This window comes from Budorcas taxicolor, chromosome 9 (genome assembly GCF_023091745.1).
Source record: "Budorcas taxicolor isolate Tak-1 chromosome 9, Takin1.1, whole genome shotgun sequence".
NCBI classification, from domain to species: Eukaryota; Metazoa; Chordata; class Mammalia; order Artiodactyla; family Bovidae; genus Budorcas; species Budorcas taxicolor.
In genome coordinates, this window is record NC_068918.1 from 32447282 (window position 1) to 32472904 (window position 25623).

General features: G+C 44.0%; 1 protein-coding gene across 1 annotated transcript in view; it reads right to left on the reverse strand.

Annotated features, from left to right (window-relative positions):
- LOC128053312 (coiled-coil domain-containing protein 162-like) overlaps nucleotides 1-25623 on the reverse strand; it is a 150210-nt gene that overhangs the window by 5104 nt on the left and 119483 nt on the right. The window contains exons 29-37 of the mRNA XM_052645813.1: nucleotides 21110-21219; nucleotides 10620-10769; nucleotides 9997-10050; nucleotides 9148-9315; nucleotides 6899-7051; nucleotides 6522-6656; nucleotides 5777-5929; nucleotides 4364-4573; nucleotides 2550-2670 (exon numbers count right to left, since the gene is read on the reverse strand). Of these exons, the coding sequence (XP_052501773.1) occupies nucleotides 2550-2670; nucleotides 4364-4573; nucleotides 5777-5929; nucleotides 6522-6656; nucleotides 6899-7051; nucleotides 9148-9315; nucleotides 9997-10050; nucleotides 10620-10769; nucleotides 21110-21219 (1254 nt within the window). The remainder of the gene's footprint in view (nucleotides 1-2549; nucleotides 2671-4363; nucleotides 4574-5776; nucleotides 5930-6521; nucleotides 6657-6898; nucleotides 7052-9147; nucleotides 9316-9996; nucleotides 10051-10619; nucleotides 10770-21109; nucleotides 21220-25623) is intronic.

Here is a 25623-nt window from a genome sequence, read left to right on the forward strand (position 1 = left end):
TGTATGAAAGTATAATAACAAACATTTGCACAATGACCTAGTGTTACTACACTCTGTGGCAGACACACACTGTGTCATAGAGTCATCAGGATTCATCTTTGAGGTAGGTATTTTACAGAGAGGTGAATTAACCTGTCCAGGGTCACACAGCTAGCAGTGACAGAGATAGGATTTGAACTTAGGCTGTCTTATTTCAAAGTCCATACTGTCAACCACCAGCCTGTGCTATGGAACAGAAAGGAAAGGCCTAGCTGACCTTAACAATAGGCTGATTGTGGCTATTGATATCTTTGATAGACCTAAAAGAGAACTTGGAATTTACTTAGTCCTCATCTTACATGAGAGGAAGCTAGTTTAGAGACATCCCAGGTTCTGGCCTCCGTTCCATTGCTGCTCACTGACTATGTTGTCCAGAGTGCTGTTTTGATTGTCATTTCCATAGGACTCCTCAAGCCCCTAGGACCCAAGAATCATAATGTGCTTTATGAATAACATCTGAGAAACGTGGTCACTAGTATCCTGTCAGGAAGGAAGAAATTTTTCTTTACCCTTCTAGGTTCTTCTTTTGGCTGGTCTAAGAATTCAATTGATATGAGATTAACAAGAGAAAATCACACAACAGCTTAATTTGCCAACATTTGTTGGATTATGGAGAAAGCAAGGAAGTTCCAGAAAACATCTATTTCTGCTTTGCTGACTACACTAAAGACTTTGACTGTGTGGATTACAACAAACAGTGGAAAAATTCTTAGAGACCTTGCCTGTCTCCTGAGAAACCTCCATGCAGGTCAAGAAGCAACAGTTAGGACTGGTCATGGAACAGCAGACTGGTTCAAAATTGGGAAGGAGTACTACACGGTTGTCAGAGAAGGCGATGGCAACCCACTCCAGTGTTCTTGCCTGGAGGATCCCAGGGACAGGGGAGCCGGGTGGGCTGCCATCTATAGGGTCACACACAGTCGGACACGACTGAAGTGACTTAGCAACAACTACAAGGCTGTATGTTGTCACCCTGCTTAATTAACTTATATGCAGAGTACATCATGAGAAATGCTGGGCTGGAAGAAGCACAAGCTGGAATCAAGATTGCTGGGAGAAATATCAACCTCAGATATGCAGGTGATACCACTCTAATGGCAGAAAGTGAAGAGGATCTGAAGAGCTTCTTGATGAGGGTTAAAGAGGAGAGTGGAAAAGTTGGCTTAAAACTCAACATTCAGAAAACTAAAATCATGGCAACCAGACCCATCACTTCATGGCAAATAGAAGGGGAAAAAGTGGAAGCAGTGACAGATTTTATTTTCTTGGACTGCAAAATCACTGCAGATGGTTGACTGCGGCCATGAAATTAAACGACATTTTCTCCTTGGAAGAAAAGTTATGACAAACCTAGACAGCATATTAAAAAGGAGAGACATCACTTTGCCAACAAAGGTCTTGTCTAGTGAAAGCTATGGTTTTTCCAGTAGTCATATATGGATTTGAGAGTTGGACCATAAAGGAGGCTGAGGCTGAAGAACTGATGCTTTCCATTTGTGGTGCTGGACGACTCTTGAGAGTCCCTTAGACTGCAGGAGAGCTAACCAGTCGGTCCTAAAGGAAATGAACCCTGAATATTCACTGAATGGACTATTGCTGAAGCAGAAGCTTCAATATATTGGCCATCTGATGTGAAGAGCTGACTCACTGGAAAAGACTCTGAAAGATTGAAGGCAAAATGAGAAGGGGGCAGCAGAGGATAAGATGGTTAGATAGCATCACCAACTCAATGGACATGAATTTGAGCAAACTCCAGGAGACAGTGGAGGACAGAGGAGCCCGCCAGGCTACCGTCCACGGGATAGCAGAGAGTCAGACATGACTTAGTGACTGAACAGCAACACACACATGGGCGAGACCTAGGAAAACTGAGTGACTGGCAGCATTCCTGAAGCGCTCAACTTAAATGCCATCCTCAGCTAAAGACAGAAGAAGATGTTAAGGATGGGGGAAAGTCAGTTATGAGAGGTTACCAGGAAAAGCACAGTAAATGACGGTAACACTGTTACACAGATTTGTCTTTTCCACAGATAAATTTCTAGAGATTTGGTCATCCATCTCTTCCTTGTACTGAAGAAAGAGATGCTCTTAAAACTGTAAACATTTCTTACAAATGGGTAACTCCCTTCCCATGTCTGCTTTTTCTTAAAAATAATCAGCTTAAAACTTTAGCCAAAGAGACACATTAGGATGGCAAATTCTACTCCTCTATTCTCCTAAGGTGTTAGCTTGCTTCAGAATCTAGTGATGTACTCAGTCTTCTTTTGGTGACATATTTCAACTTGAACTAGTTTTTATGATTGAAAGCTTTTAATATATCAATACTCCAAGGTGAACTAAAATAGAAAGTTCTAACTGCAAATGAGAATAAAGGTTCATTCATTCATTCAACAAATATGAAGCACTTCCTTCATAGCCACTGGAATGTTATCATTAGTCCCCAGTACCCTCCTTCAATCCCCACCCAAGACCCTGGGAGCTTATTCTACCCAGAGAGAGGGTATCCTTACCGCCAGGTGAGTTTCTTTGGGTGGAGGATTGCTCAGCATCATTAAGCTGACTTTGTAGCTCTTCTACCCACTGGAAAGCATCCAGCTTCACACTACGCTCACGGGCAAGCCGGCTTCTCACCTGAGTGGAAAAGTGCGTGGGAAGCAGAAATGCTCTTGGGAAGCAGAACTGTTCCATCAGTTCACTGATGAAGGGTGGGGTAGGGGGATTGCCAGGGAGAGTGTGGGTCCAAAGCTATCCCAGGAATATAAGTTTTCAAAAAATTCCTGGTCAGGCTGAACTGAGCCTTGTGAAAATCAGGAGCACCAGGAAGGTCAAGAACTTCATCAGCGAGGAACAGAGGCAGCCCTTGGAACACTTTATCCTCTTATAATGCAAGTTCACTCACAAAAGTTATGTTTTGTCAGAGGCGAAGCGGGGAGGGGAGAGGAACCAGTTCACAGAGGACTTTGTAGGCCAAGCCCCAGTGCCTGTGGGACCCCTGATGGCTTCAAGCAAAGACCTGATCTCTCCCCCAGACCTCTAAGTTCAACTAATCATCTGCAGGGAATGCACCGAGCACCATCTCCAGGCCTAACACAAGGCCCACATCCAGAAGACAACTTCATGTTTGCTCTCCCCTTGCAACCCTGACCCAGAGTCCCCTGGCCAGAGAGTCTCTATGTCTAAAGTGACTCGTCTACATAGATCACAGGCATTTTTTTCTTTTTAAATTTATTTTTTATCATCTCCTAATTGTTTTTAATTATGAAAAAGTAATAGTGTAACAGGTTGAATAGTGTCTCTCAAAGTCATGGACACCTGGAACCTCAAAATGCTACCTTATTTGAAAATAGTTTTTGTAGACGTGATTAAGTTAAGATGAAGTCATACTGGATTAAAGGGAGGGCCGTAGATTGAATGCTGATGACCTTATAAACAGTGGAGCAAGCACAGACGCACACACAGAGAGATTCAGGGAAGAAGGCCGGACGGAAAGCTGCAGCTGCGTGCGGAGGGACACCGGGGACTGCCGTCAGCGCCAGCAGCCGGGGCGCCAGGGGGCAGGTTCTGCCCAAGCCACCTGGAGGGACCCACACCTTGCTTTCAGACTTTGGCCTCCTGAACTGTGAGAGGATACAGGTTTTGGTCATTTATTTTGTAAAATTCCCCTGACTTCCTTGAGCACTTAAAACAGTCAAACATTTAACCTTTTGATTTCTGTTTGCTAATATATCTGGGGAATTAATTGACTTATTTATTCAATGAATATGTGTGAAACACCTGCCCCAGAAAGTGCTGTTTTGGTTTTTTAATTTTTCCTTTTGTGTTGAATTTCATTCTGTGGTCTCCTTTGTTGGAACTTACATTAGCCCACATGTACATTATTTCCTTTTTTTTTGCTGTGGGGTATATCGAAGAAGAACATACTGGGTCTGGAAACCACTTCAGCCTTTCCTTTTTATTTCTACAATTCCAGAAACACCATGAATAAAATTCCCTTACAATAATACTTGCTGTTTTTCCAGATTACTTGTCAGGATTTTCTAAAAGATCCCTCCTAGCTCAAAGATTAGAGCCATGTGGAAATATGCTTTCCAAGTGGATGACAAAGATGCCAAGATTCTGGGCCTCATGGCACTCAAGTCATCATCTTTGCTCACAAGCAGCCTGAACAATCACCCAGGTATAGACATTTCCATTTCCCTGCTGTTCCTGGGAGTGACCAAGGTAAGGAAAACCGCTGTGGAGGCCAGAGAGGTGTGGAGAGCGTGACAAGAAGGAAACCACTCTGGCTGGTGCGCCCTGACTTGCTACCTCTCACTGGGGTTACCTGTCGGAGTTCTCTCTGAATTTTCTTCTGCTGCAGCTGGCCCAGTTTAGAAGCCCTCTTGGCATCTTCAGCAAGGAGCTGCAGGTGCTGTTCCTTTTGCTCCACATCCTTTAAGAGCTTCTCCATGCTGGAGGCTTTCATTAGACCCAGCTGCTGCCTGTGGAGAGCTTCCTGGGTCACTCGGTGTTCTAGCTCTTGGAGCAATTGTGCCTGCGGAGGAAACAGCCAAAGGAAATGAGAAAGGCACACGGTCTTTCTCAGCAGAGGGAATGAAACATTGGCCAACACAACTGTCCCCTCAATTAAAACCCAGGGGCAGAATTGTGTGAAGTGTTCCTGGGTTCAGGTACCACCTCCCAGCCATTCTGTTCTGTCTTGTGCCAACCAGCAGCAAGACCCAGCAGTCATTCCTACTACAGACTGCATCTGCATGTCACTACACCTTTATCACGTGGTAGCAATGGAAGGGCTGGACCTGGGGAGAACGTGGTGATGCAATACGTACAGAGAGTGGGCAAGGGAGGCACTAATCTTGCCTCTGTTTTGACTTCTAAAAAAACCTGGGAAAAGCCAGGTTGCAGATGGTTTAAAAAGAGCAGTAATAATTTGGTTCTGTTCTGAAATTTTTCTAATCAACAGTAACCAGAAGGTCGATCCTTACTTACAATATTATATTAATAATGAAGATTAATATTTGTAGGGTGACCTCACATAATTATATATCATAACACACTGGCACACCATAATGAAGGAACTAGGGTCCCAAAGGAACAGATTATATTTTATGTCTTAAAATATGCCCAGGCTGTTTCCTAGGCTGTTATTTAAACTCAGCTCTTGTCTCTCTAAACCTAAGGTCTCTGTTTCATTTATGCTCAGAGGGTTGGCACAGTTATTAAGAGCATAGATTTTTAAAAGCCTTTATTTTGGTGCCAGTTCTTTAGAGCAACAGTAACTTCTGAAATTAAGATTTAGTGTGGGTCACCAGGAAAGGAACCAAGACTCTCTGCTTGGGGCATAATGCTGATGGCTGGACCACACTCATAGAAAACATGCTTGGAGCATGAAAGGAAGGTGTTAGAGGCAGAGACTCAGACCCCTAGATGCTCTCTGGGTAAAAAAAAATACTCAGAGAAACAGAGAGAGAGAGATCAATCTTAGATATGAGCAGTATTTCACCATTTTTAGCCAAATATGAATAACAACAAAAGCCTTTTGGCCACTGCCCCTGGTCTCTGGGCTGCAAAGGAGGGAGAAGGGAAGCTGGGGTCCAGGCCGTCTTTCTCCAGCAGTCCCGTCTGCTCAGCTTCACACTGCGGCACTCTGGTGACTGCCACAAGCAGCTCAGTGCCGTGTCTCCTGGCCAGAACGTGTTCACAGAGAGGGAGGAGGAGGGCTTCTGAGCTCAGATACCTGATTCTCCTGCTGCCTGCACATCTTCACATTGTCCGCCTGAGCCCTAGCCAGGGCCTGCCTTAGAGCCAATAGCTGTTGATGAAATAAAACCACTTCTCGTTCTGCCATTAGCTTGATGTTCAAACACTCTTTTTTCGTTTGCACAGCTTCCTGTGAATATCCCAAACACGGTAAGGTAGGATATGAGTTTCTTTTCCACATTTTCAGTTTCATAAGCAGTCTCTGAACCATCATCCATCATTCTTTGAAATTTCTGGAAGCATAGAGCTCCCGCTGGCCACTGCCTCCTTAATTTCAGTTAAGAACAGTGTGACAGATCAGCATAAATAAAATCTTTCGGAAACAGTCAAAGTTTCCAAACCACTATTGATATGTGCTTTGATTTCAATTTTCCTTAAAACAGACTTTCAACTTACTGTTAGCGCATTTCCCACCGATAATCATGTTTGAAACCCAAAGATTTGCAGTGCTTTGACGAAGTCTGCCAACTCCATCTTTTCCCTTTCCTTGTGCTAAACTCTCTGATCCGTCCTCTCATTTGCTTCTTTGCCATTTGCTTCTGGCTCTTTCCTATTCCTCCGCAGGCTCTGATATTACCAGTTCCCAGGAAATCTGCAACTGTCAGATTCTTTAAGATGGTCCATCCATCTTGCTACCTGACACCAGTGCGGCAGCTGCATACAGGGAGGCCAGTGCCACCCTTCCCCCTGGCTGCGTGGGGCCTCTCTCCCCCAGTGCTCACCTTCTCAGCCCTGCTCAGCTGGCCCCGGAAGTGCGCCTGCTGCACCACCAGCCTCCAATGGCCCAGGCTCCTCAGTTTGCGCACCAGCGCGGCCAGGCTGCAGTTGTCCTGCTCCAAGGCCTGCAGCTGCTCCTGCTTAGAAGGCTCACTTTCAGAAAAGGTTGCCCCCAGCACTTTTCTCCGGAAGGACATAAATCCTAATGCCAGAAACATGCCTTCCAGAAGATGAGACAATTGTGCAGTGAGCCCCAGTGCCCTTTTAAAATGCCTGACACAGGCTTTCTCTGGGAAACAGAACAGGAATGCAACCCAAGCAAGCGGCAGGGTCAGACGCTAGGATGAAGTGCTGATACCCCACTCTAAATGAAATCACATACTTTGGCTGGATTTTCTTTCATTTCTTCATCAGGCCTGGCGGAGCCCCACTTCTTCTTTAGGCTTTTCATGTTGTCAGTCCCTTCTGTTCTTACTTCGCCGATGAGCTCACACACTTTCTGGATCAAATTAAGCTGATTCTCATCCAACTTCTCCTGCCAAGTGCAGACTCAGGTTTAGGAAGGACAGCTGAGGAAGAGTCACTTTGCCTTCTAAAACCCAACTTTCAGGAATGATTTCACACTAAAACATCATCAACCAAACAATTACTCTATCGGGTATTGTCTGAAAGTGTCACCTGTGGCCCCTTTAGCCCTTTAGTGTTGTCCTTAATCTGCAGGGCTTCATTCTGCACATCTTAGAGCCTGTGGTTGTCAGACACCAAGGAGGCAGAAGAATGGGATGTCACAGGTGGAAAAGCAAACCACTGTCCCATTCCCCCTCAACCCCCTCAGCACCAGAAACACACACAAAGGGTTACTTGGGAATTTGAACCTAGGGATTTTTGCTATGAGATTTACTCAGCAGAATCTGAGCAGATAAGACACTATCCATGAGCCACTAACAAAGAACTCCGTTAAAATAGACACATTAGAGGAAGGAATCAGGCTGGCTGCCTTCCTTTCTAGGCTCCAGCGGAAATATCATTATCAAACAGCCCATTCATTCTGAGTGGCTGTGGCTAACAGCTTATGGTGAAACAGCTTGCTCACTGCTTAGTACAACTTGAAGACCCAGCATCTTGTGTAAGGTGTGACTGTGGGGTGTCCTGTCACCTCTGAACCACTTCCCTGGAGAGGAAACAGGAGGTTAGTGCCGAGGAGACACAGCAGAAAGCTTGGTTAGTGACCACACAGCATAAGCTTCACCACCTTCTTGGGACCCTGGGATAAAACAGGGGTTCCCTACCTCCAGGGGCTTGTGCAACTAGTTGAGCCTGAGAGAAATAGAGAATTTCTTGTCTTGGAATCTGACAGAAGCTAAAAGGAACCTAAGAAAATTTTAAACAATTTCACACCTGAAAGATGGCTTAGTAAATTCTAGGCTTCAGTGTCTGCTTGCACTTTGCTGCAGTGCCACGCCCAGTGCAAGTTGGTTTGGATCCCTTAGTATTTGTAAGCACTTGTACTTTATGGACACTTCACAGTAAGAAGCAATGTTCAATCCTCTCTGCAATAACCAGATAAAGGCAGAGAGGCTCAGTGGAAACTCTTCTCAATGGAACAAGTCCAGGAACCACCCTGGAATCCCCTGGGAGGAGGGAGTGATAGAAGGACCCACATGGGGCTGGCTCTGGGGAGCATCTGCTATCAGGGAAAGGGGCAGATTTGGGGGACTTGGAGGAGGTATGGCTGTACTGAAAATCTCACTTGTGGGGCAGCTGGACCAGGCTCCCTGATGGCCTGTTTTAGGCATGGGTCTCCATCTTACAGCTGCTCAGAAGTCATAAGACAGTGACAGGCTTCCACAGTGCTGTGGGTACATGTGCACCCATCACTCCTCTTCTGAGTGGACCTTGACTGAGGTGGGCTGCAGTCTGTGGGGTCACTAAGAGTCGGACACGACTGAGCGACTTCACTTTCACTTTTCACTTTCATGCATTGGAGAAAGAAATGGCAACCCACTCCAGTGTTCTTGACTGGAGAATCCCAGGGACGGGGGAGCCTGGTGGGCTGATGTCGATGGGGTTGCACAGAGTCAGACATGACTGAAGTGACTTAGCAGCAGCAGCAGCAGCAGCAGTTCCCTGACACTGTATATGCCCAGCTAGTGGGAGTTTTGAGGGTTGTAAAGTTTTCAAAAGCTGTTTCTAATTCTGAATCTGCCCAGTGAGCTTCTAGGAGGTAGCTGTTGCTACCTACACTGGGGCTTGGCTTGGCCCAGGGTACTGCCCTCTCCTGTTTTGGATGGTCATTCAGTAGACAAAAGAGTAACATAAAACCGTTGGGGTTTGGAGGAAGAAGAACTCCCCCTTGCCTCAGCAGCAATCAGACAGTAACCATGCAGTAGAGTGAGGAAAATAGCATATGCCTAAATTATTTAAAATTCAGTGTCTCTTTTGGTAGAATAATGACCACCCATCGCTGACTCACTCTCTTCAGAGAAAGCCTAGAGCTGGAGCATGATTGGACCCAACAATCTCTTGTCACAAAGCCCACTCTGTTATCGATCCCTCTGTACAGCCACCGTGGGAGTCAGGTACACCCGGGTCTCCACGGGACTGTCCAGACATCCCACACAGGTCACTTACTTTGATGTGCAAACATGTCACAAACAAAGCTCGGACTAATGCTTCATATTCTTCTTGGACTTCTTTTCTAATTTGCTTTTTGAGATTTAGATTCTCCTCCTCCAAATCCGTGAGTCGGGCTCTCAGGGCAGTGATTTCCATGATCATATTGTGACTGAGTTCTGCAACCTAGTGGCAGAAATATTTTTTTCTTAATGGGAACTAATTCAGGAATTCCAAATAGCCACTGCAGAAAGAGTTCTTTATATATCAATGTTGAATTGGCATTCTGCTTTGGGTCCAATGAAGAAGGTGAATGTCTTGTGCAAGTACAGGCAGAAGAAGCTAAGGAAGGTTTAAGGGTCCCAGAACAGTTCCAGACACATAGTAGGTGCTCAATAAATGGTTGACAAATGAATGGACCCAGAAGAAATGCTACTTAAGCACTTTTCATATGGAGAAAATACTTCAACTGTCTTGGCTTCCATTTCCAAACTGGCCTTCCCTTGACACTTTAGCCTAATTACCTTTTCCTCAGATGGCATCCTGACCTGAGAAGAAAACAAACCCCTCCCCCCAGCACCCCCCCCCGCCCTGCCGCTACCACCACCACAACCAATAACAACAACAAAAAAAAACAAAGAAATAAAAAATAACAAGAGTCACCAAAAAAACTAAGGGAAAAAAGTCTCATTGCTTAAAAAGTACAAACACACTCTTGGGATGTCTCTGCAGGGGACCAGTCATTGACGGGATTTCTACAGGACGAGGCACAAGAAGATGATAGCAGCATGTCCCATGTCTCGCCACTGCAGAGACTGTAGATTAGAAAAATGGAGAAGAAAGCTTTTAGAGTAACAACTGGCCTACCTGACCAGCCTTGTCTTCAGGTGGACTTTGACCTCTTTGTATAATGTCCAGTTCCTGAAGAGGAAAAAACAGGGCACCATCGAACTCAAACATTTATTCAGTACAACATGCTCCAGACTTCTCTTATTTGTGTTACTGGTGCTTCATTTTGAGATCCTCAAGCTCCAGCTGGAGCCAGGACTGTAGGTGTTGCCCTACTGCACTTGGGGATAAGATCTCATTTTAAGACGGTCTCATCAGTGAGACCCACGATGTGCATCCTGAAGACAGCTTATTCAGGGATCCTGGCTTCTTGCTGGACCAGGAACAGCACAAAGTTCCCTGTATTTGCTGAGTGGGAAGGTCAGCTGAGAATCTACTCCAAAGGGCCAGCTGCCTTGTTGTTCACCTCTTATATTCCCCACTAGAAGCCTCCAAAGCATACAACCAGTGTTGCTGGGGCCATCACCATCCCAGCTGAGAAGACCAGAGCCCAAGAAAATAAGCCAACAAGAAAAGAAATTCAGAGAGTACCATTTACCCTCAATTCTTACATTAAGAACACCTCTCGCATTGTGGAGTCACTCCTGGGCCTCCCTACCCACACCTTCCCCAATGTATTTCTCATCTGTCTGGGAACATACTTTCTCCTTCTGGCAGAGCTTCTGTCTAACGTGCTCCAATATATGCTCGTAACACATGGAGTAGCTCTCGAAGTTGCTGCGTTCTCTGGCCATCACATCACAACCCAGGGAAAGGAGGCAGGCCTCGAGGTGGTCTTTCCTGAAAGTGACCTGAAAGGAAAGGGGCATCACTCACAACAGCTCCTCCAGGGCAGCGCCACCACACGATTGCTCACGGCACATGTTGCTTTGGCTCACAGACCCACTTCCATTCATCCTCCATAGAAAAACATTGGCGTCAGCCTTGCAAGCTTCTCTTTCAGGTCTGGTCCTAACATCCGCAGGGTCAAGGATAAGAGTAAAAATGAGACATAAATAACAGACTTATGGACACAGCTGGGTGGGGGGAGGGAAGGAGAGGGTGGGATGTATGGAGAGTAACACATGTATGCTTCCGTGTTACACCAAGTGCAAACACCAATGGGAATTTGCTGTATGACTCAGGAAACACAAACCAGGGCTCAGTAACACCCTAGAGGGTTGGGATGGGGAGGGGTGTGGGAGGGATGTTCAAGTGGGAGGGGACATAGGTAAACCTATGGCTGATTTCTGTTGATGTTTGGTAGAAACCAACACAGTACTGCAAAGCAATTATTCTTCAATTTTTAAAAAAAGTACAAATGGAGACTCACATTCTGGATGTCTAAGTGTCTTAAATATTTAATGGTTATAAATCAAACTAACTATTAAACTGAAAATGTTTAATTCTTTCACTTTGAAAAACAGACCTTCAAATGACTTGGGAGACCAGGTTTGATTTTTATCATTCTTGGACAACCCTGAGTTCAGTGCTGAGATATGGTTACTTGGGGGAGAAATAGGCCCCAATGCATAGTTTACAGTTTGACCCTCGTCGCTCCCTACCTTTGCCCTCACATCACACCGTGGGACTGGTTGGTGGGAGGGTTGTATATGTGTAAGCAGACACCCCAGCTGTCCCTGCCCTTGCACAGCTGTCCTCGTCTACGCCACAGGCCAGACTGTGCATACAGGTGGTGAGGTCCACTCTCTCTCTGGGAAGGATGATCTGGGGACCAGGCCCTGGATTCAGGGCATCCCAGGGCCCCAGGTGTCTGGAGCATGGTCCAAAAGGGAAGCCAGGGATCTGAGTGGGTGCATCCCCTCGGCTGTGAGGATTTCCTGTGGGGAACAGTGGGGCTGGAGCAGAGCCAGAGGGGCCTCTGAAGTGGGGCATCTGACAGGACCTCCTCTTGCCTTGGTCAGAGGGCCATAGTGCTCACTCTCTCGGCTGTCCCGTTTCCTCCCTTTCAACACCTTTTTGAAGAAATGGCCATTAAGGAACAGAGGAAAAGTCTACCCCTCCCAGGCAGACTGTCTTAGGTTCCAAGAGAAATGGGAGCCAGTATGTGGGCAATAGGGCAGATCCACCTTACCAGCACCTGCATGTCCACAGGAGTGCTTGTGTCTCTGCACGTCTGTATCAACCAGTGTGTCTGTGTCCGTTTGTGTGTGTGTGTCTGTATTCACAAGTGCATGTCTGTGTGTGTCTGTACCTCTCTGTGTGTGTTTCCACCTGTGAGTATCCACATAGGTCTCTATGTGTCTGTATGTGTCCCTCTACACATATTAGTAAGTGTGTTTGTGTGTGTGGGGCCCACTCCAAGATTCAGCCTGCTCACTTTATGCAACGACTACCCATGACACCTCCAGTATCAGGCCAGCTCTAGGCTCCCTGGCAGTCTGCTGTAGAAACTAGGTTCCCTTCCAGCCCGGGGTGGTTCCCCTGGCTCTGATTTGATTATCCTGGTGACACCGTCCCATCAGTGCAACCTCCATGCCATTGACCTCCAGAGAGAGCAGAGACAGGCTTTGCCAGCTGAGTTGTTGAGGCAAATTAACAGAGGTGGCACATAGTGATAAAACCCAGTATTGATGGAATGAGGAAAATGGTTTCCTCATCACTGCTGATGGGAGGGGAAATCAGCAAGGTATTCTGGAGGGTGGACTAGCAGTGTCTATGAAAAGATTTTAAAATATTCATGCTCTTTGACTTATCAATGCCTCTTCTAGGAATTTATCTTTAGAGAATGATAAAAGTTATATACAAAAATATATGTTAACAGATGTTCTGTATAGTAGTCCTTCCAACAGAAAAGAAAATTGGAAACAACCTAAAGTGCTTAATAATGGAAAACAGGTTGAATGTGCTCATTCATCTATACAGGGAAATACTAAACAGCCACCAATAACTGTGCTGTGGATGTATGTTTATTGACAAGGAAACATATTTATAACATATAGTCAAGTACATCATAACAGAAAGGCATATAGAATAATCTTATTTCGTTTACTGCTAAGTCGCTTCAGTCGTGTCCGACTCTGTGTGACCCCATAGACGGCACCCCACCAGGCTCCCCCATCCCTGGGATTTTCCAGGCAAGAACACTGGAGTGGGTTGCCATTTACTTCTCCAATGCATGAAAGTGAAAAGTGAAAGTGAAGTCACTCAGTCGTGTCCGACTCTTCGCGACCCCATGGACTGCAGCCTACCAGGTTCCTCCGCCCATGAGATTTTCCAGGCAAGAGTACTGGAGTGGGGTGCCATTGCCTTAAAAAGTTACAAATAAAGCTTGGAAGGAAAGGCACCAAAATAACAATAGTGGTTATCAATGAGGGTAAGCTAATGAGTGTATTTTCTAATACATATTTCTATTTTCTAATATACTCACAAAATGTATATATAATTAAAATAATTAGATATAAAATATATGTATTAATAAAACATATACTAATTAAAAAATAGCAAAGCTTTGGTAAAAGTTATCAACTGCAGCAACTTGGCAGGAATGCACTCAAGACACACAGAATGGAATGTCTTGGAGGATTTTATGAGCTGGAGCCAGGCAGTCAGGGGTGGTGCTCAGCCTCCCTCCCTCACTCTCCAGGGCCTCCTCAAGGGGGTCCCTCAGCTGAAGGGGGTGAGGGCAATTCATTCTGCCCCTGGCAAGTGAACAGTAGGACAGCCAGAGTCAGCTGCTGCCTCCAAGGCAAAGGACACCAAGATTCCATCCCCTGGACCTTGTCTTCTTTATGGTGATAGGGCCAAGGCTACGTGGATTAGCATCCACAAAGGAAACACTTCTCGGACTGAGTACAATGAAAGCCTGAAGCTTTGAGAAGTCATGAGACTGCACTGGAGGCCAGCAGGGTGTGGCCAGTGACCTCAGCCAGGTGGGTGGGGCCCAGTGCTTGGAGTTAGCCGCAACTGACTCACACCTCTCTGCCCTGGGTGGCAGTGCCAGTGTGCCAACAGGCCCTCCACAGCTCTTCAGCAGGGCACACTTCTCAAACTCTCCATAACCACTGCAGATAAAGGTTCCCAAACAAACAGAAATGCAGGCTCAAACCACCATGGCCCTCTGCCATCCTCTCTTAGCCAGCATGCTATTTGAACCAGCCCAGGTTAAGAAAGCCTTGGGTGAGTCTGTGTTATACAAAAAAAGTGAGAATAGCCAGGACTCCCCGGAGCATCTCCAGAGGCCAGAAAAATTGTGTTGCTTCCTTCCCTGCAATGGCTCAACTGAGGCCTTAGGAGCCTGGGCTGAAAGATTAGCTCAAAGGGATGGCACACAGAGGGTGAGTGTGCAGGCAGGCAGAGAGGTAAGGGCCCAGCCAGGGCATCTTCAGTGGGCACTTGGAATGTGGACCATGTCTGAGCGGGGCAGACAGGCAGCCATGACTGACAGGTGACAGAGAGGTGCAGGGACACCCCCAGTTCCCAGCAGTCCCTCTCTGCACATGATCTTTGCTTCTGCAGATGGTGCCCGGCCTCCCAGAGCATCAGTGGAGCCACCAGAGAAACATCTATTATGGGGCTGGAGCCTACGTGCTTCTCTTGGCACAGTCCTTCTATGAGGTCTCAGAGCAATTTGCTTCTCAAAAGTTGTTCTGCAACTCATCCTGCCTTCCTTGGTCACTAAGAGCTCAGTGTCAAAGTGCAGCACCAAGGGCCTTCATCTGCCAACTTCCCCTCCAAGGCAGGCCCCTGGGTTCCATAAGAACCAGAGTGATGACCGTTGGCCTGGTGCCCTCCAGGTGTCACCAACACTTAAACCTGAACTGTGTCAGATGGCATCGGCTGGAAAAGCATCACAGTGTCCCATGGATTCTTCTGGAGACCCAGCCTGGGTGAAGGATGGCAGGTGCCAGGCCTTGTTATGGCCAAAGTCCCTACTGGAACAAACTGCTTCTGTAACTGTGCTTCTCATAGCAATCCATCTAACATCAGGCACACACACAGTGTTTTGATGATATTTCTAAAACCTACCTCTGCTGACAAAATGCTTCAATGACTTCCCACTGACTGTGGGATGAAATCCAAACTCATAAGGCTTACACACAAGGCCATTCAGCATCTGGCCCTGCTTACTTTTACAACGTCCTCCTCTGAACTCTGCTAGAACCCCCTTCCTAGACTGTTGCCTTCCCTCCCCTGCCCTTTTTCATCTGGCCAATCCTGATTTATGCCTTATAACTTGGCTCAAACAATATCTCCTCCAGGAATTCCTCTCGGACTACTTCCCATCCCTCCTCCCGCTAGCTAGGTTGTGTTTCCCTTTCTCTAAGCTAACACAGCACCCTATTTGTGCCTTTATCAAAGTGCCTAATGTGAAGTACCTTTTCCGGATATCACTGGTTCACCTAACTTTTTCTATGAGTTCTTTCAGGGCAAGGACTGTGCTCTTTACATTTGTATCTATAATAAACTGCTTGAGAAAAAAGGAGATCCATAAACACTTGCTGAATGAGGGAATGACTTTCAGTATATGAATGAAAATGGTTCTGAAATCCACAAAACAGACTATTTCAGTTCTGATTTCCAAAAAAAAGGTCAGTCTCTAACTTCAGGCCAGTGTGTTTGGCATAAAATTTGGCCAATATATTAGAACTGATTGTGAAAGTCTGGTGTTCTAGAATTTGGAGAAGGAAGCAAAAATCACGAGATACTAACATGGGTTCAAGAAGAGTCAGATCAGATTAATCTTTTCCCTGAGGAAATACAGCAGATGCAATGTATCTGGGTTTCGGCAGGACATCTGAGCAGGTTTCTCATGATGTCCTTTTGGACAAATGGAGAACATGAACTGAGTGACAGGACAATCAAATGAGCTTCTGGTCAGTGCAAGACTGTGCCCAAAGCAACTGTTCAGTGTGGAGGGGACCCAGAGTGGGCCCATTGCCTTGGGACCCATCTGTCATACCTTGTTATTAGAAACTTCAGTGAGGATACTGAGGGTAAGCTGCTGTGAACCCGGGAGGGTGACAGAGTATGCTAGATGATAAATCCAGATTTTTAAAGATTTCAAGAGGTTCAAAGAGTGAACCAGGCTGAAAAAGAACAAGACTAGTAATGTGGCAGCATCAGGATGCCTGAAGGCCTTGTGTGGGCTTCAGGTGGCTATTAGCCTAATGAGTCACCTATGACAAAATCCAGCACACTCATGGGCGCTAATCAAAGCACAGCACCCAGGACAAGGACACTCTAGGCTGGTCAGACAGCCATGAAATTAGAGGAGCCTGACCAGGAATTGTAGGAAAGGAGGCTGGTGTAGTCTGAAGGAAGGAAGGAAGGTGGGCCTTGGATTTTCCTTGCACACTAGTGTGGTCTGCTCTGCACAGGGGCACCCAGGCCAGGTGACCATGATGCCTCCTTCATTTCCATGTCTGTGTCCCTGATATAGGCTGCACTGCCCAGAGGAAGGGGTAACAATTTGTTACCTGCCACCCAGAGAAACACCTGTTTGGGTGTGTCCTCCTGGAGCCCATCCCACTTGTAATTTTACAGAAGATTCACATGTGCTAGCAACGGCACCAACTGAGCTTCTCTGACTGACTTGCCCTCAGATATTTAAAGGCTTGTTGTGATGGGTTAGAACCATGATTTGTGGTGTCCCAAGGACAAGAACTAGGATCCATGGTGGAGATGGTGGGGAGGCCAAATTCAGCTCAGTAAGAGCTGCCAGAAACAGGAGCTGCCAGGAATGGGTGGTGGGGGGTGACACTGAAAGAGAGTGGACTCCCTGACACTACAGATGATCCAGAAGAGTCTCGAGGCCCACCAGGCACAGATTTTGGAGAGACCTAACATCCTGGACAACCGTCAGCTGGTACCAGCCTCATCAGTGCAGCCTGGGTTTCAGCTGTGCCTAATGTGGGCTTGCCCTGTTTATTAACACCCATATTTCTTCCTAGAAGATCCTGTCTTCAATGTTGGGGTGAAGTATATAGACAAAGGACAAGCAGATCTTAAGCCACAAACTTTTTTTTTTGCTTTCGTCATGGTAAAATATACATGAGATTTGCCGTTTTAGCCATTTTTTTAGTGTACAGTTCAGTGGCATTAAATACATTCACACCGTTGTGTGATCAATCTCTAGAACTCTTTTAATGTTGCAAAACTGAAACCCTATACATTGACAAATACCATTCTACTTTCTGTCTCTTTGAATCTGACTACATTAGATATCTTGCATAAATGGAATCACACAGCATTTACATTTCTGTGATTGACTTATTTCACTTAATAGAATGTTTTCCATGATGAAGAATGTGTAAGAATTTCCTTTCCTTTAAGGAAAGTCATAAAATTTTTTGATTCAAACATTTTTCTGCACATACCCCACTTTAATCACCTCTGTATCTCTCATTGAGAACCACTGACCTGCAGAGAACCAGAAGGAAACACTTTACCCCCTCATCAGAATACATAGTATTACACTGGGCATAATGGAAAGCTTAAAACAAATACATTTAAATCACATGTGAATTCTGAGGAAGCATGTGCCTCTAACCAACCTTGTGAATTCTCTACCTTACAAGTAAGAACTAAAATGCTTATTATAAAATTATGGAGAATATTTGAAGAGCTTCAGTTCAGTTCAGTTGCTCAGTTGTCTCCAACTCTTCGCGATCCCATGAATTGCAGCACGCCAGGCCTCCCTGTTCATCACCAACTCCCAGAGTTTGCCCAAACTCATGTCCATCGAGTCGGTGATGCCATCCAGCCATCTCATCCTCCGTCGTCCCCTTCCCCTCCTGCCCCCAATCCCTCCCAGCATCAGGGTCTTTTCCCATGAGTCAACTCTTCGCATGAGGTGGCCAAAGTATCGAAGTTTCAGCTTCAGGATCAGTCCTTCCAATGAACACCCAGGACTGATCTCCTTTAGAATGGACTGGTTGGATCTCCTTGCAGTCCAAGGGACTCTCAAGAGTCTTCTCCAACACCACAGTTCAAAAGCATCAATTCTTCAGTGCTCAGCTTTCTTCACAGTCCAACTCTCACATCCATACACGACCACAGGAAAAACCATAGCCTTGACTAGACGGACCTTTGTTGGCAAAGTAATATCTCTGCTTTTCAACATGCTATCTAGGTTGGTCATAACTTTCCTTCCAAGGAGTAAGCGTCTTTTAATTTCATGGCTGCAGTCACCATCTGCAGTGATTTTGGAGCCCAAAAAAATAAAGTCTGACACTGTATCCACTGTTTCCCCATCTAATTCCCATGAAGTGATGGGACCAGATGCCATGATCTTCATTTTCTGAATGTTGAGCTTTAAGCCAACTTTTCACTCTCCTCTTTCACTTTCATCAAGAGGCTCTTTAGCTCCTCTTCACTTTCTGCCATAAGGGTGGTGTCATCTGCATATCTGAGGTTATTGATATTTCTCCCGGCAATCTTGATTCCAGTTTGTGTTTCTTCCAGCCCAGTGTTTCTCCCAGCCCAGTGTTTCTCATGATGTACTCTGCATAGAAGTTAAATAAGCAGGGTGACAACATACAGCCTTCACATACTCCTTTTCCTATTTGGAACCAGTCTGTTGTTCCAGGTCCAGTTCTAACTGTTGCTTCCTGACCTGCATACAGGTTTCTCAAGAGGCAGGTCAGGTGGTCTGGTATTCCCATCTCTTTCAGAATTTTCCACAATTTATTGTGATTCACACACTCAAAGGCTTTGGCATAGTCAATAAAAGCAGAAATAGATGTTTTTCTGGAAATCTCCTGCTTTTTCAATGATCCAGCGGACGTTGGCAATTTGATCTCTGGTTCCTCTGCCTTTCCTAAAATCAGCTTGAACATCTGGAAGTTCACGGTTCACGTATTGCTGAAGCCTGGCTTAGAGAATTTTGAGCATTACTTTTCTAGCGTGTGAGATGAGTGCAATTGTGTGGTAGTTTGAGCATTCTTTGGCATTGCCTTTCTTTGGGATTGGAATGAAAACTGACCTTTCCAAGTCCTGTGGCCACTGCTGAGTTTTCTAAACTTGCTGGCATATTGAGTGCAGCACTTTCACAGCATCCTCTTTCAGGATTTGAAATAGCTCAACTGGAATTCCATCACCTCCACTAGCTTTATTTGTAGTGATGCTTCCTAAGGCCCACTTGACTTCGTATTCCAGGATGTCTGGCTCTAGGTGAGTGATCACACCATCATGATTATCTGGGTCATGAAGATCGTTTTTGTACAGTTCTTCTGTGTATTCTTGCCACCTCTTCTTAATATCTTCTGCTTCTGTTAGGTCCAGACCATTTCTGTCCTTTATCGAGCCCATCTTTGCATGAAATGTTCCCTTGGTATCTCTAATTTTCTTGAAGAGATCTCTAGTCTTTCCCATTCTGGTGTTTTCCTCTATTTCTTTGCACTGATTGCTGAGGAAGGCTTTCTTATCTCTCCTTGCTATTCTTTGGAACTCTGCATTCAAATGGGAATATCTTTCCTTTTCTCCTTTGTTTTTAACTTCTCTTCTTTTCACAGCTATTTGTAAGACCTCCTCAGACAGCCATTTTGCTTTTTGCATTTCTTTTCCATGGGGATGGTCTTGATCCCTGTCTCCTGTACAATGTCATGAACCTCCATCCATAGTTCATCAGCCACTCTGTCTATCAGATCTAGTCCCTTAAATCTATTACTCACTTCCACTGTATAATCATAAGGGATTTGATTTAGGTCATACCTGAATGGTCTAGTGGTTTTCCCTACTTTCTTCAGTTGAAGTCTGAATTTGGGCAATAAGGAGTTCATGATGTGAGCCACAGTCAGCTCCCGGTCTTGTTTTTGCTGACCGTATAGAGCTTCTCCATCTTTGGCTGCAAAGAATATGATCAATCTGATTTCGGTGTTGACCTTCTGGTGATGTCCATGTGTAGAGTCTTCTCTTGTGTTGTTGGAAGAGGGTGTTTGCTATGACCAGTGCGTTCTCTTGGCAAAACTCTATTAGCCTTTGCCCTGCTTTATTCTGTACTCCAAGGTCAAATTTGCCTGTTACTCCAGGTGTTTCCTGACTTCCTACTTTTGCATTCCAGTCCCCTATAATGAAAAGGACATCTTTTTTGGGTGTTAGTTCTAAAAGGTCTTGTAGGTCTTCATAGAACCGTTCAACTTCAGCTTCTTTAGCATTACTGGTTGGGGCATAGGCTTGGATTACCGTGATATTGAATGGTTTGCCTTGGAAACGAACAGAGATCATTCTGACATTTTTGAGATTGCATCCAAGTACTGCATTTCGGACTCTGTTGTTTACCATAATGGCTACTCCATTTCTTCTGAGGGATTCCTGCCCGCAGTAGTAGATATAATGGTCATAAATGTGGAGAAAATGTTTCAAAAAACTAAGCACATTTTGCTAAGGCAGGGTTTAAAAATGATTGAATTTCAAAGGAAACTAGATTCATAGCTACTTACTGCACTTTGGTGTAATTTGTTAAAGATCCTAAAAACTCTGTTATGGCCAAATATCTACATATATACTCCCATCCTGCCCTTTCAGTAGATTCTTTTGATTTAGATTAGAAAGGTACTTTCTGTCAATAGTAAACAGTTCAAAACTCCAAGGACTATATGTATGACTGTTCTATGTATTAACTGTATATTATTGTTATATATATATATATTATATAGAGTTGTTATGAATTCAAATACCAATAAATACATACAAATTATTGATACTGGCTTCCTTTGGGAGAGGAAACTGGAGATGATGGAGTGGAGGACGCATGAAAATGTTACCTTTTGGAGCTGTTGTTTTTTTCATACTGTTCATTTAAACATGTTTTCTAGGTAGTGTTTTCATAGGCTATTTTGTTTTTTTCTTAAATTTTTTATACTAAAAAAATCAACAACAGGAAATGTTGCTAAAAATAACTCATCCATAAATAAGCTCCAAGGTTATGTTAAAAATTGGCCAAATCTGAAATTAGCCAACATGCATATTATAATTACTCTCCCATCTTAGTTAAAAATCAGTCTTTTTCCAAAATTAAAATGGTAACATGTGATTTCTACTTTGAGTTCAGGCTCAGTTCTCATATCTTCACTTTATGGGAGTAAGAGAAGCATTAGGAGATATATTGAAAAGAAAGTCTTTCTCATTTGGGTTTGTTTAAAAAAAAAAAGCAAATGACACTCTATAATGACTAATTTTCACCTCATACCTCTAATCCACCATCCTGGTAATTCTCCAATAATCTCTGTACAAAATTTTCAACTATTTGCGGTCTGATAATTGAAAAGTTTTCTTCCATGACTTGGTGTTTCCAAAGGTCTAGGGAAAGAAACACCAATAATAGTATCAGGAAACATTGAGCAACTATTAATAGTTACAAGTTGGAGACTGTCCAAGACACAACACAAGGTGTCATTTCCAAATACACAAAAACTAACAGGTGAGGGAGGGGAGGTGGTGGTTGACGATTCAGGATCCTCCAGAACATGGGAATAAGGATGATCTCTAACAAGATTCCTAAGAAAAGATTTGGAAAACACCTCTGAAGCCCAGTGGACAATATTTTGTTACCATAATTGTTGACCTTATATGACATCTGTTTTCATAAATTCCCTACATGTAACTGAACAATTATTTTGATCTAATACAACTATCAGAAATAAATGAAGAGCTATTATATTTATCTATTTAAGTGTTACAAATTCAAGCAAGTTGAATACAGAGTTAATTTTAAAAGGTCAGGAAATTCAAAAGAAAGAAGAAAGAGTCACAGATTAGAAATGTAGAGAGCTGCAGAATATGAACTTTAGCTCCTGTACTGAAGCAGCAGCAAGGCTGACACACATGTGATAAGTGAAAAAGTGAAAGTCGCTCAGTTGTGTCTGACTCTTTGCAACCCGATGGACTATACAGTCCATGAAATTCTCCAGGCCAGAATACTGGAGTGGGTAGCCTTTCCCTTCTCCAGGGGAATCTTTCCAACCCAGGAATCAAACCCAGGTCTTCTGCATTGCAGGTGGATTCTTTACCAGCTGAGCCATGAAGGAAGGATGTGATAAGGCATATACACAATTATTGAGTAGCATTGTTTAGGACATCAAAAACTTAGAAACTACACACAAACCATGGTATGTCCTTCCAATGGGATAGTATGCAACTGTAAAAACAGAGAAGAATTTCTCCATGTACTAATGTGAAAAGAATATTCATAGATTTTTAAGTGGAAAATGCAAGGTGTAGAACAGTGGATATAAAATCGTATCTTTTATAAGAAAGATACAGTAAATACAATTAAGGGAGAGGCCATCCCCTCAAGCCTATTCAAGGTCATTGCTCCAAAAATTTGGCTTTCTCTGATATCATTTCTCCTGTTTCCCTGGATCCTTCACAACAGCACACATTATTTCTTCAACCTTATAAAAATCTTCCACTTGACCCCATTTCCCATATCAGCCTTTGCTTCATTCCTTTGCTCCTTTTTCAGCAAAACTCTCAAAAAGAGATGTCTACACTTATTGTCTGTGACTTCTTTCAAAATCCTTCTTAGACCCGCTCACCCAGCTGTTACCTTCACCATTCCACTGAAAGTGATTCTGTCATAAATACCAGTGACCTCAACATGGCTAAAACCAGTGTTTTTACTTGACTTCCAGTAACATTTCACACAATTTTCTACTTCCTCTTGCTTGAGAAACTTCCGCCACCAAACGCTGGGGGACCACTCTGTCCTAGTTTTCCTCTACCTCACTGTTTCTTGTAGGCTCCTTTTTCTGGTTCTCCTTCTACCCGCCAGCCCCACCCAGCTCTTCACATTAGTGTCTTAGGACTCGGCCCTTGGTTTGCCTTTATTTTTTTTCTATCTATACTCATCCCCTTGACTATTTCATCTAGTATCATGGCTATCTATATGCTAACAACTCTCAAATTTAGATCAAATGCCCACTTGGCATCTCTTCTTGCATGGCTGAAAGACATTTCAAACTTCACTTGTGCATAATTAAGCTTCTGATCTTCCCTCCCTAATTTGCCATCTCAGCAGATGGCAATTCAGTTTTCCCAAATGCTCAGGTCAAAAATCTTGGAGTCATCATGGACTCTTCCCTTTTCTCCAAGCCCTATACCCAATCCATCAATGACTTCAAAAATATGCCCAGAATCTTACCACTTAATACTTCCACTGCTCCTAACTTTGTTTGATTCACCATCTTCTCTTGCTTGGTTTCATAATGCAATAGCCTCAAAACCAACCTCTCCCTTCTTCAGCCTTTTCTTTCCAACACAGCAGCCAGAGAAATTCTATTCAAAAATAAGTCAGATCATGCCACTCAAATTCTGGGACAGGCTCCCCATCACATTCAGAGTAAACACTGAAGTCCTCACGAGAGCCTACATGATATTGCCCTTTCATCTTTCCTCTCTGACATCCCCTACTGCTCTCCTTCACTCTCTCCACTGCAGCTACACTTGGGTCTTTGCTGTTCCATAAACATGACAGGTATGCTCTGCTTCAGGGCTTTGTATGGGTTGTCTTTCTGTCTGCAATGCTCTTCCTCCAGATACCTGCACAGCTAACTCCTTCACCTTCTTCAATTTGGCTCAAAATGTCACTTTCTCAGTAAAGTCTATCCTGACCTCCCTATTTAAAATGACAATGTGTCCCTTCAAACCACCACACCACCATCCTCCTCACTCCACTATTTTCTTATTTCTTATGTGCCTTGATTATTGTCTGTCTATCCCCTACAAGATGATAAATTCCATGAGAATAAGGATTTTTGCTCCATGAACTTTATTTAGTTAGGATGTACAACAGTCCTCCCTTATTCATGGTTTTGCTTTCTGCAGTTTTAGTTGCCTGTGGTCAACTGCAGTCTGCAAATACTAGATGGAAAACTGCAGAAATAAACAACTCATACATTTTAAATTGAGCACTGTTTTGAGTATCACAGTGAAATCTTGTGCCATTCAGCTATGTTCTGCCCCACCTGGGATCCCCAACCACTAACATAGTCTTCTCCTGGCATCAAAGCATGGACATCACAACGGCTGTATGATCCAGGATCACCCAAAGCAGATGATCCCCCTTCTGACCTATCATCGAAGCTCAATGGAAGCCTGAAGAGTGCTAAATCACAGTGCCGATGTCACTTTCTCTCGTCACATAGGCATTTCATCATTTCATATCATTACACAAAGAAGGGTGAGAACGGTACACTATTTTGGGAATGACTACATTCATATAACTTTTATTACAGTATATTGTAATTTTTCAATTTTATTATTATGACTTCCCTGGTGGCTCAGATGGCAAAGTGTCTGCCTACAATGCAGGAGACCTTAATTTCTTATTGTGCTAAACTTACAAATTAAACTTTATCACAGGTATGTATGTATAGAAAAAACATAGCATACTATATATATATATATACATATATATAGTAAAGACCCTATATTTACTGTAGTACAAATATGTATATATATTGGAGCAGGCAATGGCAACCATGGGCTCAGATGGTAAAGAATCCGCCTGCAATGTGGGAGACCTGGGTTCAATCCCTGGGTTGGGAAGATCCCCTGGAGGAGGGAATGGCAACCCACTCCAGTATTCTGGCCTGGAGAATTTCATGGATAGAGGAACCTGGCAGGCTACAGTCCATGCGGTTGCAAAGAGCTGGATATGACTAACTTTCACTTCACTTTATTGTTAATTTCTTACTGTGTTTAACTTATAAATTGAACTTTATCATAGGTATGTATGTATATAAAAAATATACACTATGTTTACTATAGTATACTATGTTTACTATAGTATACAATGTATTGGAGCAGGCAATGGCAACCCACTCCTGTATTCTTGCCTGGAGAATGCTATGGACAGAGGAGCCTGGTGGGCTACAGTCCATGAGGTCACAGAGAGACGGGCATGACTGAAGCAACTGAGTATACATACGTGTGTGTATGTCTAGGGTTTGGTACCATCCCCAGTTTCAGGCATCCTCTAGAGGTGTCTGAACATGTTCTCCACAGAAAAGGGGGGACTACTATATGCCCAAAACAGTGCTTAAAATATATAGCCTAGAAAATAGCAGGTGCTTAGGAAATAGGTTGGAGAAGGAAATGGCAACCCACTCCAGTGTTCTTGCCTGGAGAATCCCAGGGACAAGGGAGCCTGGTGGGCTGCCATCTATGGGGTCGCACAGAGTCAGACACGGCTGAAGTGACTTAGCAGTAGCAGGAAATCGATATTGAATAAAAGGATGAATTAGTATATGTATAAAAAGCACTGAAAGGATACATTAAAAACTGAAAAAGATGATTATGAACCTTCTAAATATATGTTTTGTGTCATTTTGAGTTTTGAACCAAGTGAATGCATTATCTGTTAAAAAAAATAAAGTCAAGTTAAATATATGACAGTGCTGCAACAGTGAAGTATGTCAACACTCTAACTTCCATGTGGGAGAGCAAAGGTACCTATGCACAGTAATTATGCTGGATGGGGCCTATTTCCTTGTGCATGGTGCCAGGAGAGTCATTTTTTTAAAAAAATTAAGGTATAATTAACCTACAACATTGTGTTAGTTCCAGGTTCAAATAGGGATTCAATATTTCTATAGATCATAAAATGATCACCACCATAAGTCTAGTTACTGTCTGTCACCATACACACTTATTACAATATTATGAACTATATTCCCTATGCTGTATATTTCATCCCTGTGA